Below are 24,157 nucleotides of genomic sequence, written 5' to 3'. Positions count from 1 at the left end.
CTGTGGCAATTCTGGCTGTAAATCATTTAAGTCACTCTGATAAAGGTTTTGATTCAGTGTTGCTTATATGCATTCTGATAACAAATACATAAATAACAAAAAGCTACATGAGAGTGATCACAACAACATGAAAATGCTAGTCTTATAAAGAGAACAACATTCACAGGCTGTTACTGAACATTCATTATCACCTCACCAACCTTCCTAAATCAGAACTATGAAAAAAAAAAAAACCAAAACAAAACACAGATTTAAAGTCACCACTGCAATCTCAGTCCTTGAATGCTCTGGGGTCTCAACCTCCTCTCCTTCCCCCCCCCCCCCCCCCCCCCCCCCCCCCAAAAAAAAACAAAAAACCATAGATCTGAAACTGTTCCCCAGGAAATTACTTACTTAATCTCAAAAATTCTAGGTACTCTCCTGGAGCTCTATAGTCACTCTGAAAGTTTATACCCTTCAATTTGAAAACAGCCAACTGTTCATTTTTTCTCTGATGTCCTCATTTATTCTTTCACAAGTAGCAATGAGGCCACTTTGTGACATGCTCTTCATAAAAGAAATTCATCTTGTTGAGTGAGAAATATTTAAAAAATAAAAATTCAATGCTAGTGTTGAATTCGATGTCTAGTGTTTTGGTGTTTCTGTTGTTTAAAATTTTCATCTTAAATCATTACTTTTGTTTTCCAGCAAAATGAACTTTTAAGTGAGTTGCTACAGACCCTACAACATTTTTTTAAGCTCCTTAATAGAGCAACAACTATTTAGAATACTTATCTAACCCTTTTTGCAGGTTTCTGAAATTCCACAAGACCAAACTGAGTATAGCCATTCCGTGTAAAAAAAAATAATCAGCCATTTAAGAGGTAAATATTTACTGTGTGGTTCTTGACACAGAAACATGGGTTCCTGTGCTTTAAATAGGAGCCCAAAAGGAGTGTGCAGATTTGCCTAAAGGAATTTTTTTGTGTGTCAGTCTTATTTTTTAGTAATTGCTGCAATAGCTAAAACAACATTTTGTAATAAACACCAAAACACTGGTTAACAATAAAACAAAACGCAAGCATAACTAAATAACTGCCTATCCAAATCTTTCTGAAGGAAGAAAAAAAAGCACTACAGAAGTAGCTTTGCATAATTTCCGCATAAACAGCTGAGAAAGCACTAAAGTACTGAGTTCTGTACACCATAAGGATGACAACTGTCAAAAGTATAGAAATTGTTAATTTACACATACACGTTACAAATTTGATTAAAAGACTTGCACCACATAGTAGAGCAAGATTTAGTCCAATGCATTAGGACATTTATTTTATTGTAATATGAAAGAGCACCAAAAAAGTAAAGAAAGTGAGCAATACTTACAGAAGCTAAGGATGTTACACACAGTAATTAAGACCGTTATGAATACATAAAATGAAGAACATTATCTGTAGTATTTTAGCATTAGTATTTAGTAACATCATACACTTTTTAGTATTTGTAAGTATTCAGCATCAGCATTTTGTTAATATATAAAATACTAATAAACTTTAACCTGACAGTTATCAATGGACACTGAAGTTTTCTTATCACTAAAAAATAAATGAATAAATAAATATGGCTACAACACCAACAATGAAAACAGAAGACTGGGCATCCTAGATCAACAACTCCAAAACTTTATTCATAGCCATGATAAGCAAGCTATAACTGGTCTGCAGAAAACTGAGCACTGCTCCGTTATCTTAAATTTGGAAACTGAAGATTGTGAACTGAGTGGTCCCACAAACATACAGAATCATTGCCCTAAAACATGCTAACCAAAATCAAAAATAATGGTCACTGGAATATATACAGATGTATATATGTGTACATATATATAATACACATATATGTACACACACAATAGTGCATGCAGACGAACTGCTACCAAATTCAGTTAACTGTCTGCTACCAAATTCAGTTAACAGTCTACAGCAAGGTTATAACAGCTACGTACAACAAGACTGCCTGACATAACTACTTATATTAGCTATTTATTGTATTATCAAAATCTATGGAAAAGACTGCCTTTCAATGAGATAGCAAACCAAAATCCTATGATTCTTTTTTTCCCCATACACCTACCTAAACAGATATATAAATTTGAAAAAAGCACGACGTGAGTCTCTCAATTGTCAACTGAAACTCTTAAAAACATCACAAAAAGCCAGATAATTGTCTAGGGTCATATGCAGACAAAGCTTTTATTCCTACTTCAGAAAAAAAAATACAATTTACTCAGTGGAAAAAGCTCTTGCAAAATGAAATGAAGTCACAGGGAAGCTATGGGTATTTACCACCCCTTAGGGAAAAAAAAAAAAAAAGTTTCTGTTACTTTACTGCACTAGCATAAGATAGCTGGTACAATTAAATAGACTTTTAAAGTAAGAAAAAAATTTAAAAAATCTCACAATGAAAACATGATAAATGTATCAGTAACTGTATCAACTTTTTGAAGCTAATTTACCACTCCTTAAGAGGCTTTTGTTTTTTGCTGGTTATACACATAGTATCTCATGTGACATTTGTAACTGAAGAAGCCTGTGGCTTACATGAAACTAAATTTTAAAATACTAGCAGAACTCTTTGCTGTATTTGCTTTAGGCTTTTGCCAGTCCCTAACCTTACACTTCCCCAAATTCTACTTAAGGGGGAGATTGGGAGGGACCACAAGAGCAGCAGGGGTCTCTGTATGAACCTCACTTTCTGGTAGGAATTTCTCTCTTTGAAGCTACAGAAAAGTAATTTAAGAAAGCATCTTGACTTACTGTGTACTTTGGAGAATGTTCTACAAAACCTATATACATTAGAAAGCTTGGTTCTCTGACATACGATTTAAAAAGTATACAATACTTTTACAGAGGAAAAATCTCTCTTTACCCAAGGAATTATCTGCAGTGCAGCACCCTCCCTGAGTTACAGCATCCCAAGAGCAGAACATTCACACTGAGGCAGAATGGCATATCAGTTACGACCACATACTTCAGTAGGATCAGTCCAGGCAGGAACACTTCCACACCAATGCTTACGGCCTTAAACCACCCTGTTTTCAGAAGTTGAACTCATCTCCCTATCACAGCACGATATGGATGTAAACTGGGGGTGGGGAGAAGAAAACACTGACAGAACTCACAAAATGAAGTCAAATTCAATTTCCTTTTTCAGGTTTGGATACAACTTCTGCCATGAAGTGTAACAGACAAAAAGCATGTTTACAGCGGAAAACAAGTCTATCTTGTTATTGGCTGAGTACTTTCAAACACTGTCCTTATGCAATCAGCACAACAGGTAACAATCAAGGATGTTGCATTGTGATGGAAAGAATAAAAAGGATCACATAGTACTTGGATTTAAATGGTTCTTAGAAGACCATTGTGAGAGCATCCTTCCTGAAAAACTCAGGACATATACAACAACGTATTTTCTTCTTCTCATCAATTTTGCCTAGGACTTAAACAAAGCCCACACTCTGAAGTCTACAAAGTTTGCTTAGTAGATGAGGACAGTTAGCCTTCTTCTTTAGTTTAATATTCTTTGCAACAATGTTTACCTGGAAAAGGTGCTAGCTGGGGATGTGCTGCTAAGGCTGTGGGTGTACCAAGTATTCCCAAGCCACCAAACTCTGAATACCCTGAGCTGGCTGCATGCAGGCCAAAGACTGGGTGGCTGACCACTGGGAAGGCACTCGACACAGTGGACAGGTTACACGGCTGTTCCCCAGCTGTTCTGAACATATATCCTGAGGGGAAAAAACAACACTTGAAATTGCACTACCAAAACAGATGCAACATCATGTGAAGTCCAACCTCAATCATTAGAGAATTTATTTATTTTTTAATTTTAAAATCTAACTTTAAATTTCACATATTGTATCTTCTAGCACTGTTCTGTTTCTCCACAAAAAGTATCTGAAAACTTTAGCATCTCTAACAAAAGGTCTGTAAGTAAAAATGAAAAAGCGGCATCATATTTGCCACAGCAAATTCTGTTAGCAGTGGGAAGGGGTCTGTTCCCTTAACATAACAGGGTTAGAAATGGAGGGAGATCACTTTATTAGCAGAACTATATGAAGTACCTATCCTTAATAGACATGAAATCTGCTTCAGGGGCCTACAGTACACAAGCTAATAATGACGTACGCAAAATAACAGATGCATTGTGCATATCTTAGAAATTATAAAATTCAACTCAAAAATCCTAACAACTAGTCATTTTTGATGTTTAAAATGAAATCTATGTAAGCCAACTTTAAAACAGTTTCTACCTGTATCAAGCATAAAAATTGAATTTCTAGGGAAGCCATTAACTTTGCCTTGTAGAAGTTGTGAAACTGGTTTTATACTGTATGTGCACTACATTTCACATTTTTAGCTACAGTTGTAGATTACTTGCATTGAATTAAACGTAGCTCAATTTCCAAAGAGGATGCAAAACATTAGTTTTAAATGGCAAATACACATTTGCTCCTAATTCTTTTCCCACAGAGGTTAATTCTAATCTGATACTATTTCTTCTTTCAACTTCATTTATAACACATAGAATACTAAATAAATACACTTATTTATAACACATAGAATACTAACTTGCAATCACATGATCAAACAGGAAACATTTGTCTGACTTCTATCAGAAGTTACGCTGTCTGATTTTACCAGTCTATTTAAAGCTACAACCTTCTATGTATGTGCCCTCCATTTTGACAAGACTATTCTTTTCTTGTCTGCCTAGTGAAAGCCTTAAAGCTCTGCCTTAAAGCAAAATATCCATTTCAGAAAACTGTTTTGTTTTTTTTCATATATTTCACCTAATTTGATTTAAATAATATTGTATGAAAAGTCTATAAAGAGCGACATTTTTAAACAACTTTTTATGTGGCGTGCTGAAGTGTTTTATCCTGGCATCTATGCTGTTTAATTTTATCAGTGACCTGGAAGAAGGAATTGGGTGCTTTCTCATTATGTTTGGGGAAGGCACTTGAAGACCCGGCTGTCATTCAGGGGGACCTGGATACGTTGTCAGAATGGACTGGCAAGAACCATACAAAACTCAATAAGGACAAAAGCAAAGTCTTGCACATAGGAAGGAACAATTCATTGGAATAATACAGGCTGCAAACTAACTGGTTGGGAAGTAGCTCTACAGAAACACCCTATGGGTTTTGGTAGATACCGAGCCAAAAATCAGCCAGCAGCATGCTGGACTACAGGAACAGAGCATGGGAAGTTAATACCCCTTATCTCAGTGCTCTACAGACTTAATTTAAAATACTGCATAATGTATTAGATTACCAGTACATCAAAAACATCAACCTTAGAGCTGACCTTACTTTGGTTTAGAGGACAGACTAGATGACCTCCTGAAGTCCCTTCCAAGATGAATTTTAAAGTGATCTGCGTCTACAGATATGCATATACCGTACATAGCTCCAAATAAACAAGTAGCAACTGCTAGAAGCACTCTAGCTATGGAGACTGAAGTTCTAGTAAGGCCCATTTACTGTACTTCTCTGCAGGATTTTAATTAGCCTATCAAATCACCAGCAGAGTGCTATCACTTGCTACCGCCTATGCAGCTTGAATTTCTCTCTGTTTTGCTATATGAATAAGATTACATCCAATATACATAAAAAGAGTCTCAATGTAAGGACCTTAAACATCCAATGACATAGACAGTAAGATCGAGTGCACCCTCAGCAAATTTGCTGCATGACACCAAGCTGAGTGGTGCAGTTGATACAACAGAAGGAAGGGATGCATGCCCTCATGGGGCCCCACTTGGAGTCCTGCGTCCAGGGTTGGAGACGCAGCACCAGAAGGGTGTGGGGCTGTGAGAGCGGGTCCAGAGGAGGCCACAAAGATGCTCAGAGGACTGGAGCACCTCTCTGTGAAGAAAGGCTGAGAGATCTGGGGTTGTTCAGCCTAATGAAATGAAGGCTCCAGTGTGACTTCATTGAGACCTTTCAGTACTTAAAGGGGTCTTACAGAAAAGATGGAGAGCTACTCTTTGCTCAATCAGATAATGACAGGACAAGGGGGAATGGCTTTAAACTAAAAGAGTGGAGATTTAGATTAGAGGTTAGGAGGAAATTCTTCACTCAAAGGTTGGTGAGGCACTTGATCAGGGTGCTCAGAGAGGTTGTAGATACCCCATCCCTGGAGGTGTTCAAGGCCAGGTTGGATGAGGCCCTGAGCAACCTCATCTTGTGTGTGGCATTCCTTCTTATGGCAGGGGGGCTGGAACTAGATGATCTATGAGGTCCCTACCAACCCAAGACATTCTATTCTTTGATTAAAAATGTACCCATTTGCCCTATCAGCAAAATAGCACAAAGTTTCCAGAAAGCACATTTCTTGCAGAGGGGTAGACAATAACCCCCCTCTACTCCCTAGGCACTGTTCATTGGGGAAGGGCAGCGTATGTTATTATTCGGCTCCTAGATAACATGTGACAGTATAGGGAGTATGTTCCAAGAATTGTTTTTTACATGGTGACTGTAACACGTTTTTTGAAAAGATCATTTCAGAAATTTTTGTACTTCATTCAGACCTCCCACCAGAAGCCCTGGAATTTTCCTTTGTGCCACCAGGTCCTGCCACCATCTTTACTTTAAAATTTCTAAAGCAGGTTCTGACCCAAGTCAATACCCTCTACTAACCAGTTTTAGAACACTACTGTTCAGTTGCATTGAATCTATTGAGTCCAACTGCCTGACCACTTCAGGGCTAACCAAGAGTTAAAGCATATTGTAAGGGAATTAACCAAATGCCTCTTGAACATGGACAGGCATGGAGCATCAATCACCATGCTAGGAAGTATGTTCCAGTGTGTGATAACACTCATGGTAAAGAAATTTTACCTAATTTTAACAGCCCATTTCACAAAGAAACAAAATAATTCTAGAAAACCTTTTCTACCATCATGCCAATGAGATAAACTTATAAATTTCAGAATGTAAACAATGAGTACATGACATCAGCTTGTGAAGTTCATCATCCTTATCATACATAAAAAAATTAGATGGCTTTATACTATACTATATACAAAAAAAGCATTACAAGTATGGCCATAAAAAAATACAGCACTGTGTGCTATCTAAGCCAACATCTGATGTGTCCAGAAAACAGAGGCCATCAACGTCTAAATATGCATTTAGAAATATGGAAGAAATAAAACAACTGTTTGGTTGTAACAATAAACCAGATTGTAATGACACTTCTCTATTTCATAGAACATCAGTCTGTCCAGCAATGAATTCTAGCTTTTTTTTTCCTTCAAGTTACTAACCTACTATAGACACATTCTGCATCCCAAAGTTGAACATTGAATTGCACTCCTTAGCATTCTTGACTTTCTTCAAAATTTTGAATTTTTTTTTTTTTTATCACAGTTTTTGAAATTTTACTAGCCACTACAAAGGTAAATGATTGAAAGCACTCCTCCAAAGGGCAATATCCATTTCAACAATGCTGGTCTCTTAGTAACAAGGAATGATAACTGTGAATGCCTTTGTTAATATAAATGAACTTCATGGTACAATATATTGAGGTATTCAAACCTCAATGAGGTATAAACACTTAACTAATGCCTAAAAATATAAAGCATCAGTGCATCAACCAGTAAAAATAAAAAAATAATTTGTTATTTCTAATAACCATGCTAAGGGCACTCCAGCTTATACCACAAATCTAGAGAACTGCTTAGAGTGACAGCAATTTGTTTTCACCTTGTGTTGTTTATTAATCATTACAGTGCTATCAAAGTTTGTCTTCTACATGCTTTCCAACACCAGACTCTAGATCCTCTAAACATTCTGTTTGGAGGACATGTAAAATTTCGTAATATGTCCCACAGCATAAAACTTGAAAACATGGAAAAGGCTGGAAAACAAGTACACAGATAAAATACATGAATGCAACAGCAAGGACTCCACCTTTCACTTTACTTCATAAATCACAAGCAAAAAAGAAACTAGTCAAACTAATTTTCTGGGAAAAAAATAAATTTTCAAAATGGACCAACAAAACTACTCCGCTGACAAAGCCAATGCAGAATTCAGGCACAAACACTGCAGATAAACTTGTAAACTTGAAAGAGTGAAATATATAAAGAACATACAAAAGAGTACCAACCTACTAAGCCATATTTTAAAAAGTATCAATCATATATTAAAAGCCTCAATGGGAGTGCCGTAAGAACTAACACATGCTTAATGTTGTTTTAAAATCAAATTATTTAGATGCTCAAATACAACAGTCACCTTCAGCCTCCAGCATCCAAAAAGCACTACGCTGAAATTTATTAGAAATAACATTGAAAGAAATAGATTCCAACCTCATGGTTGGAAAAAACAATCAAAACTAACCATTAACCTGCATAGTCTTAATTAGCAAGCATCAGATGAAAGAGAATTGTAAAACTCTTGAATACTTGAGATAACCCTAAAGAACCACTCAGCTCTGGTAATATCAAAATGCTAAGACCAAACTGTTCAGCTTTAAACAGTTTTACATGCAGCTATAATGACACCTCATAAAGATAAAACACTACGTTATGGTAACATTTACTCATGTAAGAAAAGGCTATTGACTTGTACTCTTCCGAAGTTGCTAGGAAATATATCTACACATTTTTTATCTTAAGTAATACTGACTCTTTTTAAAATTAAATTAAAAGATTTTCAACTGGGACTTAAATTCATGGTAACCCACTACTGTTCAAAATAAACTTGGGCCGTTGAGGTAGAGTGAGCAAGAATGTATTCTCCAAGCTGAGAAACCCTTCTGCGCGAGTATAGTACAACCAGTAAATTCTGAGTGTCCTCTACAGCCTAAGAGTGTTCATTTGAAACTTCCTAAAGAAGACAACTAGAAAACAGATATGTATACCTGGAATCAAGCTTTATCTATTTATTTTAATTAGTCTAAAGCCAGCCAGAAAAGATGCTTAAGCTTAAATTGATCCAGAACAAATAACAATGTTTTTAATTTTCAGTACTCCACTACAAACTTACCTTGAAAAGCCATGTTGTGTTCAGTAGCACATGCCATTAGAAACAGTTCTCCATGGTAGTTCTCAGAATGTACTACAAGTTAATTTATATAGGACTATGAACATATAATCCCAAAGTGAAGATTTATGAGACTCTATTACCTCTCCTCACTGTATTTACTTTATAGGTATTACAACATCTAATTGTGTGTCTTCTGTAGTGCTGTGCATGTAGAGGATTTATAGTTAAACACAATGAACAAAATAAAACTCATCTGTAAGAAGTTGAAAAAAGTAGTAATGATACTAGGCTGTCAGTTTTTGTCTTCTCTGGAAAATTCAGTTAGCCCTTTGCTTAGGTAGCCCTTTCATTTTAACCTCAACTTTAAAGAAAAAAAAAGTTTCATTTTTGTCCAGCAACTGATAGTTAAAGAGACTGATAGAAACTATCCGTATTCATGAGTTCTTTCCTTTAGTTTTTTTTTTAAATGGTTAAATCCCTTGCCTGCTGCATCTGATCTTTTGTATATGCTCTCTCAAGGACACTTTGTATTCCTAAAAAGAAGCTGGAATGTAGTTTACTATCAATACTGTCCCATCAGTTTCATTTAGGAGTAAATTCATTCCTCTACCTGACACAACAGTACACTGTGGTTACTGTTGCATCCACTCTGAAAAGGTATACATTGTTCTAGAGAAATTTTGCAGAAGTGTTCATGCTGTCAACCAGCCAAACATAGTTTTCTCATGAATGATCCGTAACTATAACAGTAATTTCATTAAGCCAAAACTTTTCTGACTGTATAGGATACTCTGTAGACAAGATACATTAGTATCCTAGTCTGTTTCCAAACTTTTTTATTCACTTCTGTGATCTTACGTTATTTATATAAAAATATGAGTATGTCCATCAGTCTCATTCTGATAATCAAAGTATGTTAGCTTTTAAAAATATTTTTTTCCACATTTAATAATCTCATAAGAACAATCAACTATTCTTTCTAATAGAAGGTTAAAGGCATCTCAATCCATGCATTAGAATAGAAGGGTCCCTTTTTATTCCAATTCCTTCTACTAATTTTCTTTGCAATAATCAACTCTTTTAAGTAGCCTCTGTTATAAACTTGATAGCGTACCCTGTCAGTTGCCAGGGTGCATGGTTGAGTTAGGACTGAGAGTCTTTATGCTTTGCTAGGAGATTACACTACAATAAAAGGTTACTCCAGCATATTTCAAGGTTTTATATTTATATGCGTCTATTTTTAAAATTCACTCCCCCAAAAGAAGAAAGAAACAGCAAGGACGAGCTAGTTAATTCACCATTTCTTGCTTGGTTGATAACTCACATGCTTCAGCAGTTGAAAGGAAAGTTTAATTTACAAAAATGATATCCTTGCATGGAGAAATCCTCCATATGAATTTCTGATTCAATCCAAGATGTTTGACTAGTCAAGTTTATGTAAGACTATGGAATTTTGAAGTTCAGCTTTTCCATCACAACTTCCATTAGAATAAACCATTTCTCCAGGTATAAAAACAGAGTAGGGACTAGGCTTGAATGCTGAGAACATGATGCATACTCAAGAAGTTTATATCTGAACCTGAAAAGCGGGAGCAAGTCTGCTAAATGAATTTGTAAAACAGTCCCCACTACTGAGGCAGTTCTGCAAACCGTAAAGTTCTTTCACTTTTAAAATGTATAAATCATTTTAATCCTTTAATACATAAGCACTATGCAAAATATATACAGATAGGAATTTCCATCCTAAAAATAACCAAAAAATGAACATTTTATTTTGGTGCGTCTGTGAAACCTTAGTATATTTGACCACGCATTAATAATTCCAAGTATTTGCAAACACTAAAATCACATTGCAATATATACTTGAGTTATTCTTACCGCATGTGTTGATTGTGGAACTCAGTGATGCAGCTCCAGTGGTAAGGCCACCCTTGGAAACTGCAGAAGGAACAGAAGGTGTAGAAGACACTGGAGATGAAGTAGCTGCACTAGATGAGATCGATGAGGACGTTAACCGCTCTCCAGACTCCATATCTGTAAAAGACAAGAAAAACGTCTACTTTCTGCAGCAGGAAATGAAATCACAGGAGGGCCTACAGGATTGTCTGTGCTGACCATGTTGCAGGAACTGCACTTGACTCAAGCGGTTTCCTGAGAGACCTTCAGGTGAGAGCTACACCACATGAAGAGCACTCAGTTATAAGAGGAATAAAGCGTAACTGCAGCAGTAAGGGAATTAGGTACTTCTGTTGAGAGCAACGTAACATTTGAACTTGAACGCTGCAAAATGGAACCTATGACAGTAACTGCTGTCTCCAATGCCCACCAGCAGCCTTAGCATCAGGGCCTTAGGAGCACTAACAAGCCTTAATTGCCCCAAAGAGCCTCACCTAAGACAACCATCCCACACTCTCTGCCCAGAAGTTTCATTTGGGTTCAGGCCTGCACCTTCAGCCCTCACCTGAGTCAGGTCATACAGGCCTCTCTGCAACCTGGCCTGTACCCACACTTCATGACTAGATTCCTTGTTATGTGTTGTAGCTTCCCTCCAGTCCTGTATCAGCCCCTATCTTCTGCTACTCCTGACCAGATTACCAGAGAGATCCTAGGCCCAACCAACTCCTTTTATTTTATCTGGATCCTATGACCAGTACTCTACTCCACCCTGCCTTCAGATCCTGTGGAACTGTTCCCTGCTCAGGGAAGGCACTGTCCGTGTCACCTTCAGCTCCCAGCCTGCTCCTCCTTGTGGAACAGCACTGCTCTTGCTGCTCTCCTAGAGAGCTTTTAAGAACTCATAATGCAGACAACTCCATAGAAAGTATTTCAACTTGGGGAATGGCCTAGTTGTTATGGTGGACTATTATAAATATAACAAATCGCATAATTGCTAGCTTCCCCCTCCCCCTGTGGATTTCTCATATAGAGTGATGCTTTTACTTGTGCCACGAATTGCCCAAATCAAGTTACAAGGCTTATGTAACTGAACACGTGTCTGTACTTTAAGAAAAATACACAGTAGAATTATCACTAAAAACTTATTTGTTGAGAAATGGTTTCTCAAATACTTAAACATTTTATTCAAGCAAATAATATCTAACCATGGTGGCAGCACAGTCAGAACACTGACTCAATCTGCAAGAACTCCAGCTGATGATGGGTCAGGATCAGACTTCAGGAGGATGGGGAAGACATCGTAGTGTCCCATTATTATTTTAAGCTCAATGAGACTAACCACAGTTAACACCTATCAGGGAAACTCCTGAGAAACCAGTTCCTGTCCTAGAGTCTCTTTCAGCTACAAGAGGCACCACTGTTTCTCAGGCCTATCACTGCCACGGTGAGGAGGCCAAGTACTCTGCATCAGTCCAACAACTGACATAAAATCTCACTCTCCTCTTACTAAAACAAAATGACAGGTAAAATACGCACAAGAATATATATATATATAATTTTTTTTTTAAATTAAAATAGAAATTGTAAAAGCGTTAAGCAGTTCTGACCCAAAGTTACGTCAAAACAGTGACTTTTAAAATACTCATTTGGAAAGGCAGCATAAACGCTGCTATCTACTTCTCCAGAAAGATACAACATCTTTGTTCCTCAGTCACTTAAGCTGCATCTTAAAAAGCCAAAGGAAATACAAACAATGCCATTTAAGTAAATCAAATTATTTATCACTGTTTTTTCTTATATGTGGCAATTTTGGACTGAGTAAGGTCTCTAGACTTTGCTAGATAGCAAGACATAAGAAATGAAGTGAAAAACCTGCCAACAAGGGAACTATAGTATACCATCTAGAACTGCCCACCCTTTCTGTAACAAAAAAACACTCTACAGATAAAAGCACTGGAAGACTTCACTGATTTTGTTCTTTACTCCCCAGTTTATCATTCAGAATTTTCAAGCATTCAGGAGAATTTATTCTATCTGCAAATATATATATAAAAAAAAAATAATCAACTGGTTACACTGATATGGAAAAAGTAGTACTTTACTGAATATGAGGGCTATGAACTTTTGCTTTAGAACAGTAGTTATAATTAAAATATTTTCCTTCAAAGACATTTTCAAAGCCAAATACTACTAAGCATTGTAAATCTTTTTTTTTTTTTCTTTTTAAATTCCAGGACACCTAAATACATACTTTTTTCCAATTAAAACTTTCCATCTACAGTTAAAGAAGAAATACTTTTAATAAAGAACAAATTAACTACTGTATGCTTTAAATATTATAACATGTTCATTAAATTTCATATTTTTCCTATTTTTATAATAAAAAACTTTTCATAGCTTAAGTATGTAGCATTCACATGCATTATTTCACACTACAAAAAATCATTTTTAGTATACATACAGAAATCAAAAGAAAAAAATATATAAATGAAAATAAAGTACAGGTGATGAAGATATAAAAAAGATATAAATGAAAATAAAGTACTTCTAAGTCTCTATGGAATGACCAAATTTAGGTGAGGCCAACAAGTACTCTTTGTACAGAAACCTACGGTTTTGTTGTCTTTTGGTATTCACTGTTTTAAGTATGGCTACAGTGAATTTACTATAAATACACAAATGGCTTAAGAGAAATCAGAAACACACCATAATGGCATTATTACAGTATTCACTTGTAAAAGGAAAGGTGTTTCTAAGTTTCAGTGTGCTACATTCAGAATTCAGGATTCGGACTTGGTATTTCACTCGTGTTTCCTAACAAAGACATCCAAAGCTCTCTAATTTCTGCAGTGTTGCTCTCATGTTGCATGTTACAATTCATTATTAAAATATTTACCATCTAATGTATTTTGTAAATAAGAACAGTTAGAAACTACCCATTAGCACTCAGCATTTCTGCTACAAATGGGAAGACATGCTTGGTAAATTAAGATTTTTTTTTCTTTTAAATACAGAAATGGATGTCTCTATAGTTGATAGGCTTTTAACCAGCATAAGCTACCTCTCTGAACTGGCAATACAGCACCAATTAAGACTGGAGAACAAAAATAATAAAAGCTGTTCTTTTAATGTTTGGTATTAGTTTGTAGGGGTTTTGGTTTTCTATAATGTTGTGTTTTTTGGATTTGGGGTGGACAGGGACTCTTGTTTGTTTGATGGGGAGGTGTTTTCTTTAGGGATTGCAATTTCAACCTTTAATTCAGCTAAGTTTTTGTTTAAGTTTAAATAGAATAAATAGAATATTGGTATTTGTTAAATTTTGAGATGAAGAAATGAAACTCTTCCTAGATACATGTATTTTTGCTTTCAAATTAAGTCAAACCTTATTTCTGTTTAGTTAGTTTATTACACTAAACCACAGCAGATGGTTGAAACCAAAAAAGATAATCCCTGAGAGCCATTAATCAGGATCAGCAATAATTACACTGTAGACCTAATATGTTCTATGGCTAAAGAGCTCATACCAGTTACAACAGATCTGTATTCTTTTAAAGCTTGAGAGCATATATTAAACATTTACTACATTTTACTGTATTTTGCCAGTCAATACTTATGGTAAAGTTTCATGATTGCTTTTTAAACACTTATATTTATAAACGAGAAACTGAGTAAGTAAAACTGATTTTTTTTATTATTATTCTCTTCCACACATAGTGATTTGTGTCAGTCCTTCTAAATGCCTTGCTTGAAACTCCAGTTATTTTCCCAAAGTTCACCATGGCGAATAATATTTATGAATGCAACTTATGCAACTTTACTCAGTGAAAACAGAAGGCAATCTCTCTAAAAGCATGTGCAGCTTTTCACTAGAAAACAAAAATCTGATTAAAAAAAAGAAACAGGAAAAACATTACTGATAAACAGAGACTTTTTCATAAACATAGAATACTAAACATAGCTGAAGTTCTACAATGGGAAGCACCAACTAAATTATTTTCACATTTAATGAGCTGAAATTTTTAAAAACTGAATTACCTACCAATTCCATGCTCAAAACCTCTGCTGAAATGTACACTACCATAGAAAAAATACATACGCTCTTAAGTATGTATTAAAAAGTAACTCCCTTGAATGGATGTGATCATCGATATAACAGTATCCTGTCAACATCAGTTGGATGCCCAAATACTATGAAGCTAGTCTTGAAAAACATCCAAAAAGTAGATGCACACACTTAAAACTTCCAGTTTAGCCTCTACACACTTATATATTACTTCGTTATTTTAACTATTACCTTGAACACAGTCAAGAAGTTGAAAGTGCAAAAGTAAAAATAAACTTTGGACTTCTTCAACATCCAAGTGAAATTTATAACAACTATTTGACAGCAACCAGGAGCAGACTCCCACAGCACTCAGCGTTACCTTGCCAACAGAGCAAGGTATTTGGTCATTTTTACAAGGTATCACCAGTCCGTGGCTATTTCTAGAGTCAACACGTGTTGTAAATGCTTAAAGATTTTACAGCTGTGTAAGGGAAGCACATCAGCCTCTCTCAGAACAGACACTCCAGCACAGCCAAGTTCATCACAAATTCGGAACGTAGCTCCGTTGTATGAACTAAAACTGAAAATCTAACTCTTACCCTTTGTAGTTGGGCAGAACCCTAACAGGTCAGCACAAAGAGGGTCAATGCAGTGCAGAGTGAGAGTGCTGGCCAGGCGGTGAGCAAGCATGCCAAGCAGCACCTGTGGGTTCTGCACTACCATGTCACAAAGGACACAGAACCAAAGACAAACAAAAATATAAAAGCAGTGGTATGCCAAAAAATACAACAAAGTACCACCCTGACCAAAGACTCTCAGAGAAGGAAGAGTAGCGGCTACAGGAATGGGTGCAGTACATTATATACAAGCTGCAGATGCAAAAGGCACACAGTGATGTTCCCAGTTCTAATGACAAGGTCCACTCAGAAAACTCACAATGTGCAGTCTACTACTACTAATGTGTTTTAGGCACCTGAGGTCTTTAAACTCAAATGAAACTGCTGATAAAGTTAGTGAGATTCACTTCATGTCTTGAATGCTGTACAAATCTTAAAGACATCTTCAGTATAATTATGTGACCTTCGATAATTTTCTTTGAGCAATTCACATAAAATTAAGGAAGGAAACACTAACAGTTTTATTTTTAGTAAATTAACAGCAGGTTTGTCTTACGTTTCTTTAGTATCGTATTAACCACAAAGAAACTCCACAAATAACCTTAATGTATTATTGTTAGATAGCTATGCTGTGCAAGGCACATGGTGCATTCCTGCACCATGCCCTGAAGCCTTTACAGCTCCGACCCACCCCCCCCCATAATATCAGGCCAAATTTGATCATTGATGTAACAACTCACTGTTTACTGCATAAGAATCCTTAGCAGCAATGATAACTGTAATAACACAAATATACCACATCACAATTCTGCAAACATTTGTTTTAACAGCCCTTACCCGCCTAAGTCAACATACTAAAAACGACCTAAATCAAATGCAGCTCCCTAAGATTGGCCTAAATGAATGAGATCTGGCTCAGTGAAAATGGAAACTTAACATGGAATCAGTGGCCATTCCATTATTTTGGTAACATACAACGGGCATTTTAAATAGATTCAGAATAAAATATGTCATTTCAAAAATGCATTTGCTTTTACTCCATCTTTTACACATTTAGACTATGACAAGGTAAACTCAATTAGGTGGCAAGAAAAGGACTCATCATATAATTTACGTCTGCCAATTGAGCAGCTGTACAACTTTTCCAGGTTAGGAAGATTAGCACTCATGCTTTAGATACTAGGAGGAGGATGATACGTGGAAGTTCTGAGGAGACAACGTTAAGGATCACAGATAAAAATAGAGATGATATTTTTTGACACATTCGTATTTCAACATTGCTATGCAGATTTGAAAAAGCAAGTAAATATTGGCACCACCTTAACTGGATGCAGAATCTCAACCCTGTGAGGACTGCAGAGGCTGTCATAATAATAAAAAAAAATACCATCATTATTTCAGAACTGATGTTTTAACAGACCTCTTTGATGTTTTAACAAACCTCTTGTTCAGCATTTTATACTGACTTGGGATGAACATCACTTTTTAAGAACTGTATTTTTGTGTAAGACAGTTCACCTTAAGCACATTTTCAGTTTATATGTAAAGAAGGCAATGTTCCATTCCTCGCATAAACATTTTTTTTTTTAATCCTGATTGTGAGACTTAGATAATCTGTTCTGCATTAGATTCTAGTGTTATGGTATCTTGTTTTGCAGAAGAGAGGTTGATAGTAATTTATACTAAAGTTTGTGAAGACATTGAGCAAACTGTATATATAGGTAATTTTCAAAATTAAACTATTATTCAATATTTCTGAACTGATACACATTACATTTTCTAAATACATAACAAAAGATTCTTTCTTCAGATAGACCTGAAATAGAGAGCTAACAGGTATCAACATCAAAATCCTATGTCAATAGTAGTGTGAACAACAGAAAGTAAGTGTTGAAGAACCACAGAAAATAAATTTCAAGTGAGCAAGTTCACTAAACTTGGTTTGGTCTGTTGTTTTTTGTGGTTTTGTGTTTTGGTTCTATTTTCTTAAAAATAAAAAGTTATTAATTAGCTCTACCCAACAAAAATTGTGTTTCTGGGGATCACTGCAAAAATCAGAATGTTAAGATGAAGAAGCATAAAGATCATTTGTAGCATTTCAGGCATTAGTAAGCCTGATTTTTATTCCTTTTTATTGTATGTGTTCAAAAATATGGTATCAAATATAGTAGTTCCTCTAATTTTGAGCTACACAACAAATGTGTGCCCAATTTACCCAGTAACATGAAAATCAGGTGATTTTGGAAACTAAGCTTAAAAAACAATGCATTACTTCTCTTCTTGGCAAGACCTATAGACAACACTTGTATCATTGCTTTTTACAAACCAGGTAACTTTGATTTAAATCTATGAATATGCATGTATTCCTCCTATGGGCTTCCTTCTTAGAGTAAGCCTGCTTCTCCGTTAAGTAACTCTGACCCAGGGGTGAATTTACAACGCATTCCTTGACATGATATCATAATTTATGGTAGGGACTCAAAGAATTACATTTCGTCTCTTACAAATACAGTTGTGTGTTGCTCCCTGTACTATGAACATCAAGGTCCCAGGTTAAAAAATATTAATAGAAGCAGAGAAAGAGGACTGATGAGTAGTATTTTGCAGATGCCTAATGAAAAAGTTCATCTTTCCTCTACATCTTACATTCTAATTTTTCCTCCAATATTTTACACTTCAGCAGAGAAAACCTGAATACCATTTATGCTGCAAAAAAACAGAGAAGAATCACTCTTCCCTCTAAGTCCCTACTCCTAATTTTAAGTGTGAAAGAATACCATACTTCCAAAGTCACCTAATCCATTCATGGGGCACTCCAACAAGTTTTGTTCAGGACTGATGAAATAAGAGTATCCTGCAGCCAGTATTTTTAGCTGGTAAATGCTATCGAGTGTGGTTAGAAGGAAGAAGAACAATTAAAATTTAACTATTAACACCTAACAGTAGCTGACATACCAGGGGTTTAGGACAGCACTGCCTTATGATTTTGTCCACTGTATCTTTCTGGACAAGGCAGAAAGAAGTAAAGGAGGATATAACAGTTTAAAAATTAAAATTGTATCTTGGTTAGAATAAAGTAGAATTTCTTGCATATAATGGTAAATAAGTAACAAGTGGAAGGAGCACTAATTACAAAATAACCCATTTTTAAACAAAATTGAAGACAAGTAAAAAAATCACACACATAATCGGACTCCACAAAGCCTACTACAGGTTTTTGACCTTCCTATGACAGAACGCAGCAAACAGGGACAGCTGATAGATGCACAGGAGTCATTGCAGCAGTTAACCAGGCTTCTTTAGAGAACTTCTGGGAGAGATTTCTTTGGGAATCATTTTTCAGCAACTTCTGGTGGCTTGCTTAAAAACTTAGTTCCAGTTTATCTCTGTTGCAAAACACCCGACCTCTGGATCACTCTACCACATTCCTCCACCCCCAGTTCTACTTCTACTCAAGCTCTAAATCCAGGCTCAGCTCCAAGTACAGGAACCAACAGAGCTTAAAGAAAATTTACTGAGGAAACATCCTGCTGAATCTTTGATGTCAAAAGCTGCCACAGGTACACCTGGGCATTAATAAAAATAAGAGTATTGAAATTCATGCTTGTGTCAAACATGACAGTATTTCCCTAATTGAACCTTGCTTATCATCTCTGAAGAATGGTAAAAGGCACTAACACAAAGGATAACTTCATGAAAACTACGCATCTGCTCTAACATACACATACAGAAAAGCTTTCAAAAAAACTCACCACAAGCACCATATTTTGCCCACCTGTTATTCTTCTGCTTTATGTTTGGAAAACGAGTGGGCAGAGAAATCCAAACGCATAACATAAGGAAAAGAGGCCCCCACAACTCAATTCTTCTGGAAAGAAATAATGTTTTGCACTGCAAACTCAGGTATCTGTCAGCGTACGTGAACTCCACAGAAGTCAAAGTAAACAAAATGGATAAATTTGTGGATGCTCCTCTGTAAATCTTTCAAAGAATAAAGACACAGAACAGGATACCTTTTGTCCTGCAGTCCTAAACTTACAGACTACACAATACATCATGTAGTCAAACAAACAGGAAGGGCAAGATACTTTATCCCTAAAAACTGCTAGAACTAAAACAACCAGCATTCTCCGATGAGTTCTCATATACCAAGTCAGAGTTCCAGAAACAGAATCAAATCTTTTGAATAGCCTTAGGCCTTACAAGGGCTTTGACTTTGTTTTAGAATAGCACCAAATTTCATTACTGAGAGCGTGCGAGCACAAAATTCAAAATTGTACCTTTAGTTCTTCAATGCAAGTTACAGAATAACTTTACCCCTTTACCACACGACAGTGATGAAATGTATATGCTTCTCATGCCATTAAGTGAGTTTTGGCACCTTGACTAATAAAATTGTCACTGAGGAATGCTAATTCCTCAATTTTACACACTTATGGCACCTTTGGTGTCACCTAACAGGAATGCAATGGTTCCCAGTAACAGACTGAGGCAGCAAGGCTGAGACACAGAGAAATGGTATCTGCATTTACATGTTGTTCTGTGCACGTAGTTCTTCAGGATTCCAGAACCAGTCTTAGAAGGAAGTAGTCTGTAATACAACTTCATATATACATTTAAATACACTTCATCATTGGTATCCACCCTCATTTCCAAAATGTTCTTCTTCAGCTATTTTTTCATTGTTTCTTCCCCTTTTAAGGCACTAAGATCTTGAAATGCACCGAAGCATTTACGCAAAAACAAGCCCACTCAAGTTTACCTAAACAGAATAACTAGAAGGAGTAATAACAAGTTCTTAAAGTACAAAGAAATAAAAACAAGCCTCAACAGAAGCCGCAGCAGCTATTACCATGTCAGTAGACTATCCTTTACCAGCCCCACTCACAATACTATTCTTACAAATTATGCAGATAAAAATCTGGCATTTTCATGCTATTTACACACTTAAAGGAAGTGGCTAGAAACAAAAAAAAAAATAAAAACCTGACATCATATTTTTGACTCTACATACTGGAGAAGACAGTAAACCACCTATATTGCCATCTACAAAAAGAGAAGTACTAGATTTCAGGCACCTAACAAATGCGAATGCTAAACATTCGATTTTCCTCCATTATTAAAGAGTTAAAATACAGAAGACCATTTTAGCTATATCAATTGTTATTTCTTGGCAAAGCTTGGCAATCACTTACAGACAAATAATGATACACAGTATTCCCATAAACCATTCTTTCAAAATTTGAAGGCACACTTTAGATGTAAGCCAGGACATCATGGACACATTGGAATAACAGGTAAGACTGCAGCTCTTTGGCAGGAATAAGGCAGAACGCAGCCAAAGCAGCACTAACTCCTGCCACACAGCGTTCACCTCAATAGGATGGCAACAAAAGGTAGCCAGGGCCTATGGCTGCAGCCCAGGTCAGGATCTGTCCTTCCACATGTAACACGAGCAACTCTATCCCTGTCTCAGAGTGTCTGTTCCCTGTGCTTCCCTCTACACAGAAAGGCAGCCCACGAACCAGCAGCTCCAGCAGCCATCAGGGCTGTCCCTCCTGTCCCACAGGAATCCGGTTTTGTCCAGAAAGGAAGCATGAAGCTTTGAGCCAACCAATTCAGCCATGAGACACCATACTTAACATTTATGAGGATCTATAGTCACAGAGTGCACTAAAAGATTAGGAGAAAAAGGGAGATGTTTTTGCAACATCAGAATTGTGGGACATTGGTAAGAACTGTCCAGGGGTATTAAAAAAAAAAAAAAAAAAAAAGCTGTCTAGGCACCACAGGAGTGCAAACCCTATGGAGGATGATATGGCATGTGTTGATGGACAAGAAATCTTTAGTATCAAGAGCACAATATTATTTTGGCACGTAATCTGCAAGTGCAAAATTTGCCTTAGCACCTTTCCAAACTTTGATGAAAAAACAAAAACAGGAATTCATATTTTTAATATAGAGCTTCTGAAAGAGTACCGCAGTACCCAGAACTCTATGAAAAATTCTATGCCATTAACACTCTTATAAAATAAGACCAGCCTTAAAATCATTTTGACCCACTTAACAAAGCAGAATAACACAACTGTACTGTAACTATCACTTTACCATATTAAGTCTCTTAGATGAATACTCCAAAGCAAAATACAACTGGACCTGTACACAGAGTGAAAGCTGTCACACACCCACCTAGTCCTCATCAGCAAAAAAGAGAAATTACTTGAAGGAAAAATCCATCAGTTCTAATAAATGCCGAACATTAAAACATTTCTTATACAATCAAAAAAGGAGACCAAAAGATTGTTTTATTCAAAAACTAGGTTTATGTTAGACATGAAACACTTCTGCAAATGATAAAAACAAACTATGAATATGCATGACACATATGCATTTTATGTCTCTGTGTTTGTCCAATGAATGTTGGGATTTTTCAAAGTTAATGCCAGTTATTTTTCAACACCAAAACTGACTTTAATGCTTTTTCTTTTTAAAAATCTCATGCAAATCAGGTATATTTTCTCATCACTGCTGTCAGATAAGCATTACGAAACAGCAATAGTTGTCTTAGACTGAAAATTTTTAAGTTACAACTCTAAATATTCTTTCTTCAATCTGTAAACATTTCAAACTATTAAATGGGGGGGAAGAAAGGGGGACAGAAGCACAGAAGAAAAGCACTTAAAACTTGGCAATAGAGAAGAACAGATACAGAATATTAACAGCTTACTGTGGAGAGTGATTTAATCAGGAAGTAGCCATTATCCTGTCGCTAAAGAGCAATGACAGCACTCCAAAACAAGCCGTAGGTTTTTTTTGTTGGTGGTGGTGTTTTTTTTCCCCTCGGTCACGGAAGGAAGAAAAGAACATAAGCTATTGTGCTCGAGCTTTGCTGAGCCCAAAGGTTGTCAGATGTTTATTGGCAAAAGCTACCCTGAAAACAAAATGCAAGCAAGCATTTACAAAGCTGTACTTCAAGAAGCATCTATAATCTACCACAACCTCCCTCTGTGTTACACACAAAACATGGCTGTCTTACTCAGAGATTAGCAATTATTGTAATGAGATACTGTCGGAGAGGGTCAAATAGTACTTCCTGCAGTTTACACATCTTGATTTCCTGGTAAACAAACTGAAAGGCAGGTGGAGCACTTGGATCAACAGTAAACACGCATGCTCACAGAAGCAAAAATCAGCCTAGGTGAGATACATAGTTTTAATAAAACGTGTGTATTTTAATTACGTAAGTTGACAAGGCATCAGAAAATGTAAAAATAACTCTGAATCATGAAAGAATGTTTTTCCGCAATATTAGATAGCTGTCAATGCTGTACTTCATTGTTTTCTTTTCTAAGCCAAGCCACAGTTGCAATTTATTTTCCCTTAAGTTGTCCTTATGTACACATACGCATGCAATTAAACCTGCTCACAAAGTTGTTTCGGTATGAGAAAATGCTCTGAAATGATAACCTGAATCACAACTGAATCTGAAACTGAGAAAAACAAATGCGAATCACTGTGTAAGCATTTCAGCACTGATCTCAAATAAAAAATTAAAGTAAAATCTGCCAATAATATTGAGAAATTATCAAAATTAACTGAATATGATTTTGAAAGAGAAGTACCTTAACGCCTTTTTTCCTAAGCTGCCTCCCCCCAAAAATTCATCACACACAGACTATGCATATTGCAATGATCCAGTGGGGGAAGGGGAGGTTCCCTACCCAGAATCTTCAAAAAAAAAAAAAAAAAAAAAAAAGGTAACTTCAAGAATCTCCAGTTAAAAAAAAAATAAAAAAAATAAAAAAAAGATTTTCACAGTGGAACTGAAGGGGGCCTAGGATACTAAGGAAAAAAAAAAAAAAAAAAAAAGACCTGCAGCCCAAACAAAGAAACAACACCCACCCACCCAAAACCACCTTGACTAATGAAAGAAATGGAAGAAAAGGCTTGCTATCTCTGAGCAACTGGAATAAACTATTTGGCCAACTGACAGGAGACAGAACTTATCTAAGGGATAAATTGAGTCAATTTATTGTACAGCAGGTGGATACAATGAAAACTGCTGAAGTACCCCTAGAGCAACAGCACAAGGGCTTGAATGGTAGCGTGCTGTAAGATAAAGGATTATTTATATACTAGGGGAAATGCACAAAACTGAACATTAATTATCTTTCCCTCTTAGCAGCATGAACGAAAAACTATGGAAAACAGCAACATAACATGTCTGAGGAAACAAAGCCAGGAACAGATCAAGAAGTTTCTAATAATAATGTTAAAAATAAGCTCAAGAAAAGAACATGTACATACATATATATATATATGTATATACACACACACACTTATATGTATGTATGTATACACACACACACACACAGAACAGGAATTAATTCTATGGTCATAAAAAGAATACAAAATCCTTTTGCTGTTTTTTGTTTGGTTGGGGTTTTTTGTTTGTTTTAATAAGTAACATTAAGAACTTTTTGCAGAACTGTGTCTCCTTTCGTGGAAGCTATGTCTCCTGTCAAAGAGATTTCAAAAAGTTAGAAATCGTACTGCTACAAACTACAA

The 24,157-nt window shown here is 36.1% G+C and overlaps 1 protein-coding gene across 30 annotated transcripts in view; it reads right to left on the bottom strand.

Annotated features, from left to right (window-relative positions):
• Positions 1 to 24,157, bottom strand: part of BAZ2B (bromodomain adjacent to zinc finger domain 2B) — a 132,333-nt gene that overhangs the window by 59,686 nt on the left and 48,490 nt on the right. For 22 of the 30 annotated variants that reach the window (XM_072040988.1, XM_027458192.3, XM_038181748.2 and 19 more), the window contains 2 exons: positions 10,910 to 11,065; positions 3,572 to 3,760 (listed from right to left, as the gene is read on the bottom strand). In XM_072040988.1, the coding sequence (XP_071897089.1) occupies positions 3,572 to 3,760; positions 10,910 to 11,063 (343 nt within the window). In that variant the 5' untranslated portion in view covers positions 11,064 to 11,065. Of the gene's footprint in view, positions 1 to 3,571; positions 3,761 to 10,909; positions 11,066 to 11,146; positions 11,168 to 22,316; positions 22,519 to 24,157 lie in introns of those variants that run through there. The other 8 variants (XM_072040994.1, XM_072040992.1, XM_072040995.1 and 5 more) reach the window with 3 other exon arrangements.

This window comes from Anas platyrhynchos, chromosome 7 (genome assembly GCF_047663525.1).
Source record: "Anas platyrhynchos isolate ZD024472 breed Pekin duck chromosome 7, IASCAAS_PekinDuck_T2T, whole genome shotgun sequence".
NCBI classification, from domain to species: domain Eukaryota; kingdom Metazoa; phylum Chordata; class Aves; order Anseriformes; family Anatidae; genus Anas; species Anas platyrhynchos.
This window is presented reverse-complemented; position numbering and strand designations above follow the sequence as displayed.